The sequence below is a fragment of the Toxotes jaculatrix genome, chromosome 12, assembly GCF_017976425.1.
Source record: "Toxotes jaculatrix isolate fToxJac2 chromosome 12, fToxJac2.pri, whole genome shotgun sequence".
Classification (NCBI taxonomy): domain Eukaryota; kingdom Metazoa; phylum Chordata; class Actinopteri; family Toxotidae; genus Toxotes; species Toxotes jaculatrix.
In genome coordinates, this window is record NC_054405.1 from 2,818,387 (window position 1) to 2,833,067 (window position 14,681).

At 42.6% G+C, this 14,681-nt stretch overlaps 1 protein-coding gene across 3 annotated transcripts in view; it reads left to right on the forward strand.

Moving 5' to 3' along the window:
- Nucleotides 1-14,681, forward strand: part of cblb (Cbl proto-oncogene B, E3 ubiquitin protein ligase) — a 45,382-nt gene that overhangs the window by 13,670 nt on the left and 17,031 nt on the right. For all 3 annotated transcript variants that reach the window (XM_041052111.1, XM_041052110.1, XM_041052112.1), the window contains exons 4-6: nucleotides 3,460-3,606; nucleotides 8,146-8,302; nucleotides 10,993-11,114. In XM_041052111.1, coding sequence (XP_040908045.1) covers nucleotides 3,460-3,606; nucleotides 8,146-8,302; nucleotides 10,993-11,114 — 426 coding nt within the window. The remainder of the gene's footprint in view (nucleotides 1-3,459; nucleotides 3,607-8,145; nucleotides 8,303-10,992; nucleotides 11,115-14,681) is intronic.

Consider the following 14,681-nt stretch of genomic DNA (forward strand, 5'->3'; position numbering starts at 1 on the left):
TGCTGCGTTTCTAAATAATTTGTCCCCAAACAGCGCTGAGAGATTGATCGTGGTCTGTTATCAGTACAGGAGCACAATGCAATGATAAATAAATCCCGCCTGCCTCACTGGGGCAACCGCCATGTAGATGTATTAAACAGAGAACTGTACGGAGCACTGGACTGCATTTCAGCTCTTTCAGCATGAGTCAGCAGTCCAGTGTAAACCAAAGACAGGTTTTTCCTCTGGAGGAGAAGTGCTTTCATGACGTGCAGCATGATGCCAGAATACAGTGAAAGGTTCTGTGGACACCTTTCTCTGAAACATTCAAAACAAGTGGCTGTAAACAGCACTTCCTCTTCCTGGAATCATGCATCGTCACATAGAAGCTCCTCAAAAGAGTTTCTTAAAGTTGTAAAGCAACCAGTACCTGACGATAAACACTCGTGCGGTTGGCTTCAGATTTCGCGGGCGTGTTGCCCGAGGACCCAAGGAGGTGCAGCGTCCGCTGGGAAGTTTTTCGAAACATCGGAAAACATCTTTTCTACGTGTTATTTAAAATGAAGAAAAAGCTGGAACTCTACTATGAAGGGCAGCGCTTTCACTTCGGTTTGATGCTCTCGAGAAAGCTGCAGGCTGCGTTAAACACAGGCCAAGTGATCGCATGTCGAAACAGGCGCTGCACCAGTTAATTGAATATCCACCATCAGGCGAACGTCACTCCACTTCTTACATGTAGGAGGAGGTGACAGCTGTGACAGGAAAACACAGCATGTCTTGTGGACGCACTCGGGTTGGTTCAAGTGACATGCAGCCGTTTTAAAGAGCATTTTTACAGGAGACATTCTTTACTATAGAATTAGTTGATTTTAAGATGCTGCAGTTGTAAGATCTGTAACTTTGCGTGGACGCTCTGCGAGGTACTGCTCTCGGCTAGTCCCACAGAAGCTCATCTATTTCCCTGAACTGGTGAATCTTAATCTTAATAAATGATCGTGTGGAAAATCAGAAAGACTAGAACTTAACCTCGCTGCATGTGGGCGTCGTTTGAACACTCAACAAGGCCCCCCGTTAGCATATACAGTTCAACAGTGCTGTACTTGCTGATGGGAAAATACCTGAAGATGTTTCTGAAAACTCTGATTGTGTTATTGAGCCTCTGCTGGAGAGAGTGGGACTGTAAAACATTTCATATGTGCTCTGAGTTCAGAAGATAAGTTATTCTATTTTTTATTAGCTAAGCTAGTATGTTGAGTGGTCTCTGCTTCCTGACTCGTGTGTCTGTGTTCAGTCCTCGTATGTTATAAACATGATGTGTATGAAACACCTGCTTTCTTTAGCAATGCTGATGAACAGTCAGCAGCCATGTGACTCTGTGTAAGATTCCATTTATATAGACCTTTTCTATTTTTATCAACCGCTTTAAGCGCTTTTACACTACCAGTCACATTCACACACACTCACACACACTGTTGGGCGCATGAGGGGAAATTTGGGATTCAGGAATCTTGCTTATGGACACGTAGTCTGGAGGAGCTGGGAATCAAACATCCTCAGCCACAGCCTCCCCAAGTGTTAAAGCCTGAGTAAATGTCTGATGATTAGCTCACTGTCCAGTGAGTCAGTGTGTGTGTGTGTGTGTGTGTGAGGATAGATTCTGCAGTGGTGATGGGCTGCATGTAGAGTTTACGACCCTGTGGATCATCTGTTTGTTCTCTCAGTGAAGTCAAAGGTCTTGTGATGATCATACAGCAGTTTGAGGTTGTGTCACTGAGACGAAGCTTATGTTACATGTGAAATGATATTGATCAAAAAACGCACAGCACACACACACATCTGTCAAACCAAACAGACAAACATCTGTGGAACGATTGTTCTGTGATGGAAGGAAGAAGTAAAAAGTTAGTGTGCCCTCACACACACACACACACACACACACACGTACACATACACAAAGCTTGTTATCAGCACCCCACAGCCAGTGTGCTGTCTTTGTCCCACACACTCACACCTTGGGCAAAGTCACCCCCGTCTAAGTCCATGTGCCTGTGTGTTGCCCTGGAATGTGTACGAGCCTGGAGTCTAATCTCAGGGAGCTGGAGACAAATCCCCGTCCCAGAGGAGATGGAGAGGAGAATCACCGACACTTCACAAAGAATAGGCAATAAATAAATAAATAAATAAATAAAAATCCTTCCTGGAGTGTCCTTCCCCACTTCCTTCAGGATTTAGAAGTGTTGCTAACTTATACGTGACGACTGGGCTGTAAGCTTAAACTCCACTGTCCATATCTCAGCCGTTTCAGTACTAATCTCACAACTCACTTCCTAATGCCTCATCAAAGTCTGACTTCTGTGAAAAGACTTGACTACGCTGTTCAGAGAATTCAAGTCGCTTTAATTATTCCCCTCTCTCTCTCTCTGTAGCGCCGCTCAGCTCCCTGTTTTGTTGATGCAATTTAAATGCAAATGAATATTTGTGCATTTGTACAGACAGACTGAAAAAAAAAAAAAACGGAACGGAAAAGCCCGGATTTATCTTTGAAAACATTGGTCTCGCAAAAAGTGGTGAACGAAGTGAAGCATCAGACAAAGACTCTACCACTTGCCTGTTTAATATCACTTAATAGCTAGTATTTCCTTCACAGACCCGCAGTCCAGCAGTGTAAACATAGCAATCGTTATTTTTGATTAGATGTGGTTTAAAAAAACAAACAAACTAAAAACGATTTCGAGAAGTCGCATGTTATTTCTGTGCTGTTCGGTGTTTGAATGTAAAACAGTTTCCTCTGTGAAGCCTTTAGAGGCTCGTTTGATATTAAGGTCATTTAGATTTCCTAAATAAATAAATTTAGGGACATGATATTAAAAAAAAAAAAACTTTATACAATATATAAATTACAATACTTGAAATGATGTGAAATGAATTGTGCAACTATTTGTGAATGAAATCCAGTAGTGATACACATAGATATGTATGTATAAATAATATAAAGTCTATTGTGTTACATATGACGTGTGCAGTAAATCTGCTACACACAATATATAATAAAAATACAGTACATGTTTTGACACAGTTTTTCATGTTCAGTTGTGTTTATCACGTGACATGTGATTTAGCCCTGACATCCTGTCCCATACTGTACTTTTTTAAAGAGATTGAAGCCATTTCTTTTTTCTTTTTTTTTTGCTTTGAGAAAAAAGAAACAGTTCTTGGTGTCTTATGTGTGCAGCTTCTTTCTATTTGCGTCCAGATTAAATGATGTCTGTACTTTGAAGTACTGGTTATTGGGCTCACAGAGTGTCACAAAGATCTGTTTCCATGTTCCAGCTCCAGTAAATCTGAAGTCGACAATATGTCCAGAATTCTGAAGGTGGAATAATTTCCATATGGTATCTGTTGAGCATTCAAAGGCTATAATGGTTCACCAACTGTTTCCTCTCTCTTTTTTTTTTTTTTTTTTTGGCCTCTTCTCTGCAGGAGGAACCTGACCAAGCTGTCTCTGATCTTCAGTCACATGCTGGCTGAAATCAAAGCCATCTTCCCTGGAGGACAGTTCCAGGGGGACAATTTCAGGATCACCAAAGCTGATGCCGCTGACTTCTGGAGGAGATACTTTGGAGAAAAGTAAGCTTGGCCTCATCTTTAGCTTTTCTTTAGCAACTCTGAGCTGATACTTTGCTTTTTTTTTTTGATAGATCAAGATTTCTTTCTGTAATAAGGAGAAGCAGCTGTCAAGATCCTTCCTTCCTGTTTTTGTAATCTCCCGGATACTATCTGTTTCTTGATGGTTCAGACATATGCATGCCGTTTCTCAGTGTAATGACATGAGGGGGAGACGCTTGGATGTTGGAGCAACTCCAAGACAGTGTGACAGACTGTCACACTGAGCCCTGCTTACACACACACACACACACACACACACCCAGCTGAGAGCAGCTGCTGTGTGCGACCAGTGTTTGTCTCACTAACATGCACAGCTGAGACAAGATCGTGACCTCCGTCTGGTTGTGTGCGAACACCTTCTCCAATTTTACTCAAGTCTCAATCCACAGTTTGCAGAACGTTGTCCGACCTTTTGCTGAGCATTGTGGGTCCACAAACGGTGTGTGTGCGCTTTGGGTTTGCAGCTGCGTTTGGTAGCGTCACGTTTTGTTTTCTCTAAAGGACAATGACGTGTTTTTCTTTGCAGCCTAAAGGACGGAATGCAGCTCTCACTTAGTTGTGATTCAACACTTCCTGTGTGCATTGCTATCGACCACACCACACTTTATTTGGGCAAAGAAGACAAAGTTACAGGCCTGCACCGGTGTTTTACACCCTTCTTTCTATGGGAAGAGAGTATTTTTACAGGAAATTTACAGGAGGTTTGTCTTTCCTGTTAACACCATATGGCAGCTCTCTGCAGTGAGTTTTAGCATCCTAAACTATCTGTAGTGTTTCATACCTTTTTTTTTTTTAAACTGTGTCATCAGCTGTGTTTTATTGATAACATAAGAGCACAGAAGTGCTGTTTTGTTGTCCTCAGAACCACTAATTATCCTTTCATTGGAGCTTCAGAGTCATTTGAAGGATCAAACAGCATTTAGCCTATGAAGAGCCATTTTACGGTGTAGAAGAGAGAGGTTTACGATTTAATGAAGGGAGAGTCCCATATCAGTGGACTGAATTCCCTGAGGAACAGTTTACTGCACCACCTTAAGGGATTTCAGGATAATGGGATGCCCAGAATACACTGAAACTTACAGGGACAAAAACAAAGAGTCTCGCTTGTCTTTAAACATGTCTGTTATCTAAAGGAAACCAAATGAGGGCGATTAGGTGAAAGGCAGCGATGACAAACGAGCAAACGCTACACAACAAAAACACAAAACGAGAGCTTTCTAATGTGTGCTACGCTTGAAGAAGTGCATGTAGGTGTAGAATCGGCAAAGGAGCCCAGTTTGTACAAACACTGGCTTATAGCACGTCTTTATCTCAATTCACAGGATGCACAACTAACCATTTCTTGGTGGGTGGCGGAAGATTAAATCAGCAAATGTAAACACTACGATAGGGCTATAGGTTAAATCAGCATTTCAAGCCGTGCGATAATTCGAGAGAATGTCAGAGTGCACATTTACATTTGACAGCATTGTAGATGAGCTGATTGAAATGAGGCCACAGAGGAAACCATGTGAAAAGACAGAATTTCACAAGTAAAAGTCTTTTGCTGGCAGAAGGGACAGGCGTCCCTCTGGGGGACTGTGTGTGTTCCTTGCTTCAGATGAAGAGGCTCTGCTCGTGCTCCACTGTGTTCGCAGCCACTCCAAAGACGAATCAATTGTCAATTGTCAATCGATGATTGTTACAAAGCGCCGCTTCCTGTGGTCACGGGGAAAGGATGTGCACCAAACCCCCCCCCCTTTTAAATGACCAACCAGCCAAGGTCGCACTGCATTATCCAATCACAGTTGTCCCCAGCTTCAGTAAATGAGCTAACTTCATTACTTATGTCACATGATGTCTGTTAGATCAATGAATCCTATGTTCAGTTCAGAGAACCTTATTGTCATTCGCTTTACGTCTCGAGTACATATAAAAAACGAGATATGGTCTCAGTATGGTCCCTGAGAGAAAGTATTGCACATGTATGGAGCAGCTGTACAGATAAGGCATTTTCTATTGCAACAGTTTTTTGGGGTTTTTTTTTTACAGTGTCCTGTTGAAGGGCTACAGAGCGTTCAGGAGTCTGATAGCCTGTGGAATGAAGGAGTTGCGGAACCTGCTTGTGATGCTGCGGTAACCTCGACGTGTTCGAATATCAGTGTGTGGTATAATACACTGTTTCCATTGGAAGGTTAAAGCAGCTTCTTGAAGCACAGCCTGCATATTCTGCTTAACACAGCAGCATAATGAATCATGTGGTTCTCCAGTAGGGTGGTGTCAGACACAGCAGTGGGTATGTGAGGCTAATGTATACAGTCAGTGAATATTAAAGTGGTCAGCCATGCGTTGAAACCAGAGAGCAATGTTCCCATCAGCACTGGCTTCTGTGTGTGTGTGTGTGTGTGTTTTTAACAGCCTTGATTAGTATCAAACGGCATCCTGCTTAACTCTGAGGTCATGGAGCGTTCATGTGTGCTCCTCTTCTCCCTTTTTATCTCCCTCCCTCCCTCTAACTCTGGCTGTGAGCTGGTATTAAAAATGCGACTGTCTCCTCTCCTGCTGTTCCAGCCGGTGGCTCCGGAGCTGTTGTCATATTTTGGATATTTCCTCCATCCTCTCACCACCGCTGGGTTAGGCCGGCCCCGTAGCACACGCTGCAGTTGATTTGATTAATTTCTAAACTCCAGCTGTCCATTTTATAATTTGCTATTGTCACCTTTGTTTTGATATGACTCTGAAATCAAATGTCTCTGTTCGTGGCGTCGCACATATACGGCTGAGTCCGGTTTGTAAGTTTTGCAGACTGTTCTCACTGCATCTCAGTACTGATGCAGAAACATTTCCTAAACATGTGTTGTGATACCTTAGTTTGAGAACGATGAGCAGGGTTTTTTTTTTCTGCTGAATTTTGCTAGAATTCAAGATGAAATATGAAAATATGCTCAGTCTATAAAAAGAAAGAAATGGAGAAAGACAGAAAAAAAAAACGATTTCATGTTGTTGCTATACTTCCAGTCTAGTTAGCCCAAAATAATATATTGAATAAAAAGAAAGTATTGCCACATTACTTTTAGAAAGTCACATCAGTATTGACACATATCAGTGATAATGCATTTTATGATCCTCAGGTTTGGTTCCCGTTGTACATTTCAAGCTGCTGTCTGTCTGTTTAGAGTTGGAAACAGAGGGATGACTTGGTAAACTGGTTCTTTAGTGTGTGGCGTGCAAAATAATTTCTCCTCCACATGATCGACATTTTTCTGATAAACTCAAACCACAGAATAATTTCACAGCAGCGGTCGAACCGAGGAGGCGACATGATTTGAAGAGCCTGAGGAATAACTTTCGGTTAAACAATCCTCTTGGTTTTTATATGATTACATTAAAACAATCAAGGAGAATGTGACCAAAGTCCTGACCGAACCATTTTTAACGGTAACTTGACAGTTTCAGCTCAGTCAGACTGAAACATTTTAAGGCTTCATTTCCAGCCCTAATTGTGAATAATATTATAATGACTTTCAGTAATAATGTGTGAGACATATGAGTTGGTGTGTAAGTTGCAGGAGGGGTGTTTGTATGTTTAGCTATAGTATGTATTCAAAATTGGAAAGAACCTCCTAAGAATATCAGAGGGGTGTCCAGGTAAGACGCGTCTCCACACTCAGGTGCTCCTGATTATTAGATTTATTTTAATCTATTTTCCGACAAAGTATCCGATCTTGCACTTGCAGTACTCCCAGCTCTCGGTTGAGGTCAGAGAAAAAAAAAAAAAAAAAAAAAAAAGATCGAGGCTCATGCACGTCTGTGTCAGCTGCCGTGTGGTCAGTTGAATGAGACTCAGAGAGAAATGCGTTCCCACCAGTTCATTCTGTGACTTCACCACTCTGAGAGTCATAGGTGTTTTTCAGGCTGGCCTCGCTGTTAGAAGATGCGAACAAAGGCAGCTTTAACGTTCAGGTTTAGCTATCGCTTGTTCCTGAAACTCTCCATCTCTGATGCTACGATACAAACCCATCTCTCTGCAGGTGCCTTTTCCCCTTTCTTAATGTAATTCAATGTGTCTGGGTCGCTGCCTGGTAGCAATGCATTTTGGTTTTGTACTGTTGTTGTTGTTGTTGTTGTTGTGTGAAGCTTTCAGCCGCGTCAGGAAGTAAGATATATTAGTGTGAGAATAACTTCTGCTGATGTGTTTGACCACATCAGCAGACAGTGAAGCTGCTGATCACAGTCACCACAAGCACTTGATAGTTTGACATTTGGCAGAAATGGTTTCACCAGCAGATACTTGTGTTTATCACAGCCTCATCGAATCAAAGGGCACATTTTTTTTTTTCCTCTACCTCTTGTTTTGTCTCATCTGTCTAAGAGCTGTAGGAGTAGGACAGAAAATAAGTCTTATCTATGAGCCATTTCAATATTTTTGTTGTTCAGGATCTCTTGCATTCAATTTGTGAAATGTACATTTATATGAATAAAGATGCATTGTTTGACAGACTTGTTGCTGTCCCCTTGCAGGACGATAGTGCCGTGGAAAGTCTTCCGACAGTGCCTTCACGAACTGCATCCCATCAGCTCGGGCCTGGAGGCCATGGCCCTCAAATCCACCATTGACCTCACCTGCAACGACTACATTTCTGTGTTCGAGTTCGACATCTTCACACGCCTCTTCCAGGTGAGTCAAAAACATCACCAAGTCTCAAAACCTGTGAATCGAGACACTCGGACTCACGCTGCACATTAAGCACTTAAACGTTTTGTTCACACTGGATTCAGCTACAGCGGTTTTGGACTTTTGTGTGGGAGCTATGTCGTCCTGGGGTTAACCCTGAAAACAGAAAACATGAAAGCAAAAGGATGCTTGAAAAGAGTGTTGTTACATGTGTTAACAGGCAGCGTACTTCATCAAATGTCAAATCAAATGTCATGTACCCGATGTATTATCATAACCACCTCTAATGAGGAATAAAGCACGTTTATGAATAGACCTAGAATATAACTAATGCACGGATACACAAACAAAAATCACCAGTATACCAGACACACTCCGCTTCATTCATTTGATACAAATGTTTGCTTAAAGCAGGAGAACAAAAGTGTCCAGAAAAAACCTCCTACTTGAGCCACTTGTGCGATGTGTGCCATCATTTTTTTTTTCCCACCCATTTAGAGAATAGCGATGGCTTGGCAGAGTTTCACTGAATCAGCAGTAACCTTTATGCCAGTATCAAACTGTGCTCTAAGTGCAGACGCCCTAGAAATGCTGCTTTTTACCCGGATATGCTTGTGTATCTTCTTTTAATACATATTAGGAATCTGTTCCTGGGCTTAGCTACTTTACTGTTGCTAGTGTACAAACCCACTGCACTGAGCCCAGTGCCTGCCCTTAAGGTGAATCAGAGGGAGACTGTTTTGAATTTGAATCTATTAACTGTAAATTATGGATATAAGACACTGGATTGTATCTTAGCCCACTCTGGTCCAGTGCTGTATTCAAACTCTGACACAAAGTAGATAACGCTGTAGATGTGGGAACCCCAGTGATACTTAAAGAACCTCTAGACATATCAGCATTGTTAAATTTAAGCAGAAGGAGATCATGTTTTGAATGCATGCAGAGTCGCAGTGAAGGGGGCTGGGGCTAAGTTAACACAATAGGAGCAAAAAGAAAAGTAGAAAGTATTTGTTCCTGGCCGATGTTTTCTGCTCTATTTTGTGCGCTTCTTTGAGATTTGTGGATGTATGTGGCTTTAGCTCCCTCCTGTTGACAGATTACTGGCCCATGTGGCTTCAAGATGGTGTGTGTGGGCGGCGAGGCTTTTAAAAGCCATGTTTTACTTTGGCAGAACCTTTGGACTTTGTACTCTGCAAAGTGAACATGACAAATAAGACGGTGGAAGAGCATGAGGATTTTGTCAGGATCAGTTTCACCAAAAAAATGGGATGTCACTTTTTTGAAGAGATTAAAAAAAAAAAAAAAAGAAAAGTCCTAAACCTCTGATTTATTTGATGAACTCACAGGTTTTGTCAGTGAGTTAAATAGTGCACGCTCTAACTAAAGCAAATACAGTTGTGGGTTGGAGTTGCCAGTGACTGGCTGGCTTCCTGGGAAGCCACTTCCATGGCTGGCGTAAACCTGCGTGTCAGTGGAGGCGGTCCCCTGTGGGCGACCTCGTGCCCCCAGGGCCTGTTGGGAATTCTGGTGGGAGGCCGTACGAGCCAAACTTGATGACCAAACCACGATATTTTGTAACCCTGTCTGGACTGAAGTGGGTTAGCTCTTGTACTGTAATACCTCAGCTCTAGTTGACTGTGGGACATGATTAAACCCACGTAAGACAAATGTATGGTCTGACCATGAAGAACAGAATGAGAGAATAGTGTCTTTCTTTGCTTTCCAGTCTGTGTCCCACTCAGTACTTAGTGTTTTTTTTTTTTCTTCCATCTGGCTGTCTCCTGCCTCTTTGGGCTTTGGGCCACTATCCAGTTTACTGCTCAAATCAACAAACTCACAGAGTGGTTGGGCTTCAGCCCAAAAGGCCAGTTAATTCCAGAGTGTGTTTTTTTTTTTTTTTTTTTTGTCTTCTGCCAAACCAGCTATACAGTCAGGGCAGTAGATCATTGTCCCTGGTGAGCTCCGGCTAACAGGCTGTGGATGGAGTGTCTTGGGAGCTTGGAATCACATGGAGCCAACTGGCAACACAACAGACCATGACTTTATGCTCTGAATTCAGGGATCTGATGGTAACAGCTTCTCTGTCAATACCAATCTTCTTTTTTTTCACATTTGTGCTTGATTTCTGGAATTAAGTGGTGAGTGTGGTTGTTGCACCCAAAAAAAAAACAAAAAAAAACCCAACACCCTCTCATTTAATGAAGTGAGAGGGTGTTGTTTTTTTGTTTTTTTTGCAGATGCTAAATGGGACAAAGGTCTTTCTATATCTGTATGTAATCTTACACGCTTCATTTATGAAATCTTTCCTGCTGAGCAGTCAAGGAAACAGACTCCACCCCTCCTCGGCGCTAATGTTAGCTCGCTCTCTTCCACATCAAATGCTCTGGCATCTGTTGTAACTCTGTCCTGCAGAAAACCTCAAACCAGCTGTAAACAAAGCCAAACACAACTGGCTGGCGGTGCGCGAGCTGCCGCCCAAACTCCCAGTCACCGAGCTGGCTGTGTATCAGAGAACTCGCACCCTGTGCTTTCTTCTCTCGTTTCACTGAGCCGTTTTTTTTTTTTTTTTTCTGATTTGATGGCTAGTTTGATTCATTTTGTTCTGACAATATGAAAAATAAAACTGTGCAACGCATTATGATCCATGTTTAGTTCATACAACACTGGGTGGTCTTTTTTTTTTTTTTCAGCCATGGGGATCAATTCTGAGGAACTGGAATTTCCTGGCAGTGACGCACCCCGGCTACATGGCCTTCCTTACCTACGATGAAGTCAAAGCCCGGCTGCACAAGTACATCAACAAGCCTGGCAGGTATGTTAATGGTGTGTGTGTAATCTAAGTACCCGAGGGGGCATTTACGAAACTGACGTTCACCCCCCACTTTGACACCATGATTTACCAACAGTGCACAGGTGAGAAAAGAAGCAGGGGTAGAGCTCACATCTTAACCTCTCCTTTTTTTTTTTTTTTTAATTCTTCACACCGCCGTTTCTGTCACTATTAATGCACACAACTAAGTTTCCGTGAAAATGTGCAGCGTTATCACCGTATTTGAATGATATCACATGTCTTCCTTCTTCTCTGTGATGGTTTAACTTTTCACTCCTTCCAGCGGGGTCAGACCACACGCTGCATGAACTGCTCTCTTTTCTGAGCGTAACCCAACCCCTCATAGACTTCACAGCCATCGAATTGACTCCTGGAATGACAGAACGAGCTTTCTGTTTCACTCGGCGTGTGGGCTGTGTTGTGTGTGTGCAGCAGAGAGATGAGCTTAATGTTATATTTGCGCTTCCAGCAGCAGCTGTGAGCATAAAATAGGTGCAGAGGACAAAAAAAAAAAAAAAAAAAAACTATTTCCAAAAACAACATCAGCTCAGTTTGTTTTGTTTCCAGTTTTGCTGAAATTCACTCTATATACAAATGAGCAAACTTGAAATGCACTGCTGTGCTGTACTCATTAAAAGCAGCTCATTTGAATAAGGCTGGTACAGTCTCACTGGTACCTGAAGCAACATGCCCATACCGACGCAGCTCTTTGTGTTCTTAATGCGGGGATGTTGTGTGTCTGAGCACACTTGTCTTGTAGTGGTGATCTATGGGTAAAAATGGTCACTGGAACAAATTAGCAGCAAGGCTGAGTGAGCACACCTTCAGTTCTCCTCAGTGTCGAACACCTCACAGGATTCAGGAAGTCCGGTTTCAGCACTAATTAGCTTAATGACTGTCAATTACACATCAAAGCCTGTGCCCAGGTGAGATAAGTCTTATTCACTCAGACCTATTTTTGTCTGAATGAAGAACCAGGAAATCATTTCATTAAAGAAACAACAGGAGAACGATAAACAGCAGTTAATGACAAGCAGCTATTTAGTGAAAAATACGTGATATTGAGTTTCCTCCACTGTTTTTTCACCTTGATGTTCACAGAAGAAAATGAATTTAATCTGCTTCATCTGTGTGGGTGTGGTTTGATCAGCTTTGCCTGTAAGTGTTGTCTTACTGGCAACACATGCAAACAACCTGCTGCTATCATCCGATTCTGATTTGATACCTACACTGATAAACTCTGAGCAGCTGACGGAAATTATGTTCAACCTTTTTTCCAGCAGAGCCGTGAGAGAAACGTAGGACTTTGTCTCTTATAATAAAACGCTGATGAAGAAAATAGGCTCTCGGAGCCTTTAAATTCGTATGAGGGTTGGAATATAATAACCTTCTGCTGCCTCTTTGACAAGCCAAGAAGTCAGGATTTGTTTACCCTGGACTTATCTGAACCCCTCCCGCCAGTCACCTGCAGCTTCTTCTTCTTCTTCTTGTCATCTGTGTGCCGACACACCGCCGGGTCTGAAAGTCAACACGCTGTTTCTGGATCCAATTTTTCACGGATATAACCATTGATCTCCTCGGCCTGCACATGTGCTCATGAATATTTACAGTGTCGATCGCCGTAGCAAACAGCCTTAGAGCTCAGGCTCAGAGGCAAAGGATATCAGTCAGGAGCAAAGAATGTTTTTAGGAATTTCCATTTGGGATTATACGTGGCATAAACATGTTGTGCTTTACTGTCACACCTTCCCAAAGCTCTGTATTACTGTCATCTATATATTCATAAAACATGACATAATCTTTGTTTCAAACCCTGTGATAGCAGCAGGGTATAAATGATCCCTAAACAAACAGCATGCAATAAAGAGTGAGACGAGTGGACTACAATTGAACCTTTATGGCAAACTAAATTCTTAATAGTATAAATGAAGAGCTCATAGTTTCAAACTGATGTTGTGACAAAAAGCTCTCACTGCTCAGCTGGGAGGCTCGAACTCATTACTCACTGGCTACAAAAAAAAGACAAACTGTGGAGCAGTTTGTGTGTGTGGCATACACACTGGTTTCTGAAACAAATGCTGACAAGCTGCGTTTGGTGTGGTGCCAATGTCGAAGGTTATTTCCCCTTCACATGGCGAGTTCCTGGCCGTGGGGGGGGGGGGGGGGGGGGGGTGTGTTAAAGTAGCTTGAGAAAAGTACCTTCAGCAGCAGTGCTAATTTATTGCGAGCAGCTCGTACGGCCTCGAGCTGAGCTGTGCATGCCCTGCGACCAGCCGCCGGCCGTTTTTGCGGCGACGTGGTGGAGCAGATAATGACAGGACAGGAAGTGCGTGTGTGTGTGTGTGTGTGTGGAAGTCAGCGTGGATGGGGTTAGTGAGTGTCTGAGCATGCAAATGTATAGGGTGCTAATCCCCAAGTGAATCATGCAAATGCCATTGTTATGAACAAACACACACACACAGCTGTGTGGGCGAGGGCAGTCGTATCAGATGAGCCGCTACATGTAACCACTTCAGCTCACTCACACACACATAATAAAACACACCCACACACACACACACACACACACACACACACATTTCTATGCTAAGCACTTGGGATAAGCCAGATCTTACAGATTGGTGAAAAGTCAACCCACGATGTATTGATCATATCTCAATAAAAGGAGTCTCTCCTCAGTCAAAGCCAAGCTGCAGTGGATCTAGCTGGAGGCCTTTGTTGCGGGTGGAGGTGGGATTGCGTTGTGGTCAAGGCTCGCTCTAAGCCCAGCACTCTGCATTTATAATACCTCCTCTGTCTGTTGTTTTTTTTTTTTTTCCCCACATCTTTTCTACATTCAGATTGTCACCTTGTGCTGAGCTGTTTCCTTTCTGTTCAGCTGTGAATTGTTTGAGGAAGTCTGTCGCTTCGTTCGCTGCCGTTTGAACTGAAATAAAAGACAAAGGTAGAAAGTTCATATTTCAGAAAACTCTGTTGTATATTTTTGTATTTATCGGAGTGTGTGAGTTGTAATCACCCCGTCTGTTCTACCCTGCAGTGGTCACTCAGGTCTGATCGATCCATTGATCACAGCAGGTCTGCGCAGTTGAATCATGAGGCTATTTGAAAAGGTTGTCAGTATTAGTGTTAGTATTAGTATTCGAGGGACAGAGTGGCCATGGCTGCTGATAAAAGGAAAGTGCCAAAGAAGATTAAATGAAATGTTCCTGCCTGTAATAAGGCAAACCTGACAAACCTCAATGGACAATTTACATGTTCAAAGACATATAGTGTTTGCACCCTGTGATACTATCACCTCAACCCTTCTCAACAATCATGTGTTGTCTGCATGTCTCCAAAGACTACACACACACACACACACACAAACACACACACAGTAACAGCAGCTATTATGGTGGTCTGACTGTGTGTGTGAGAGAATTGATCATTTGTGTGTCAGTGCCCTCATGATGAGGTCAGTTGACACTTGCTTCTCTTTGAAACCATTTACCATTTATACATCATTATATTATATATTGTTATATATGTATACATTGTTATATACACACG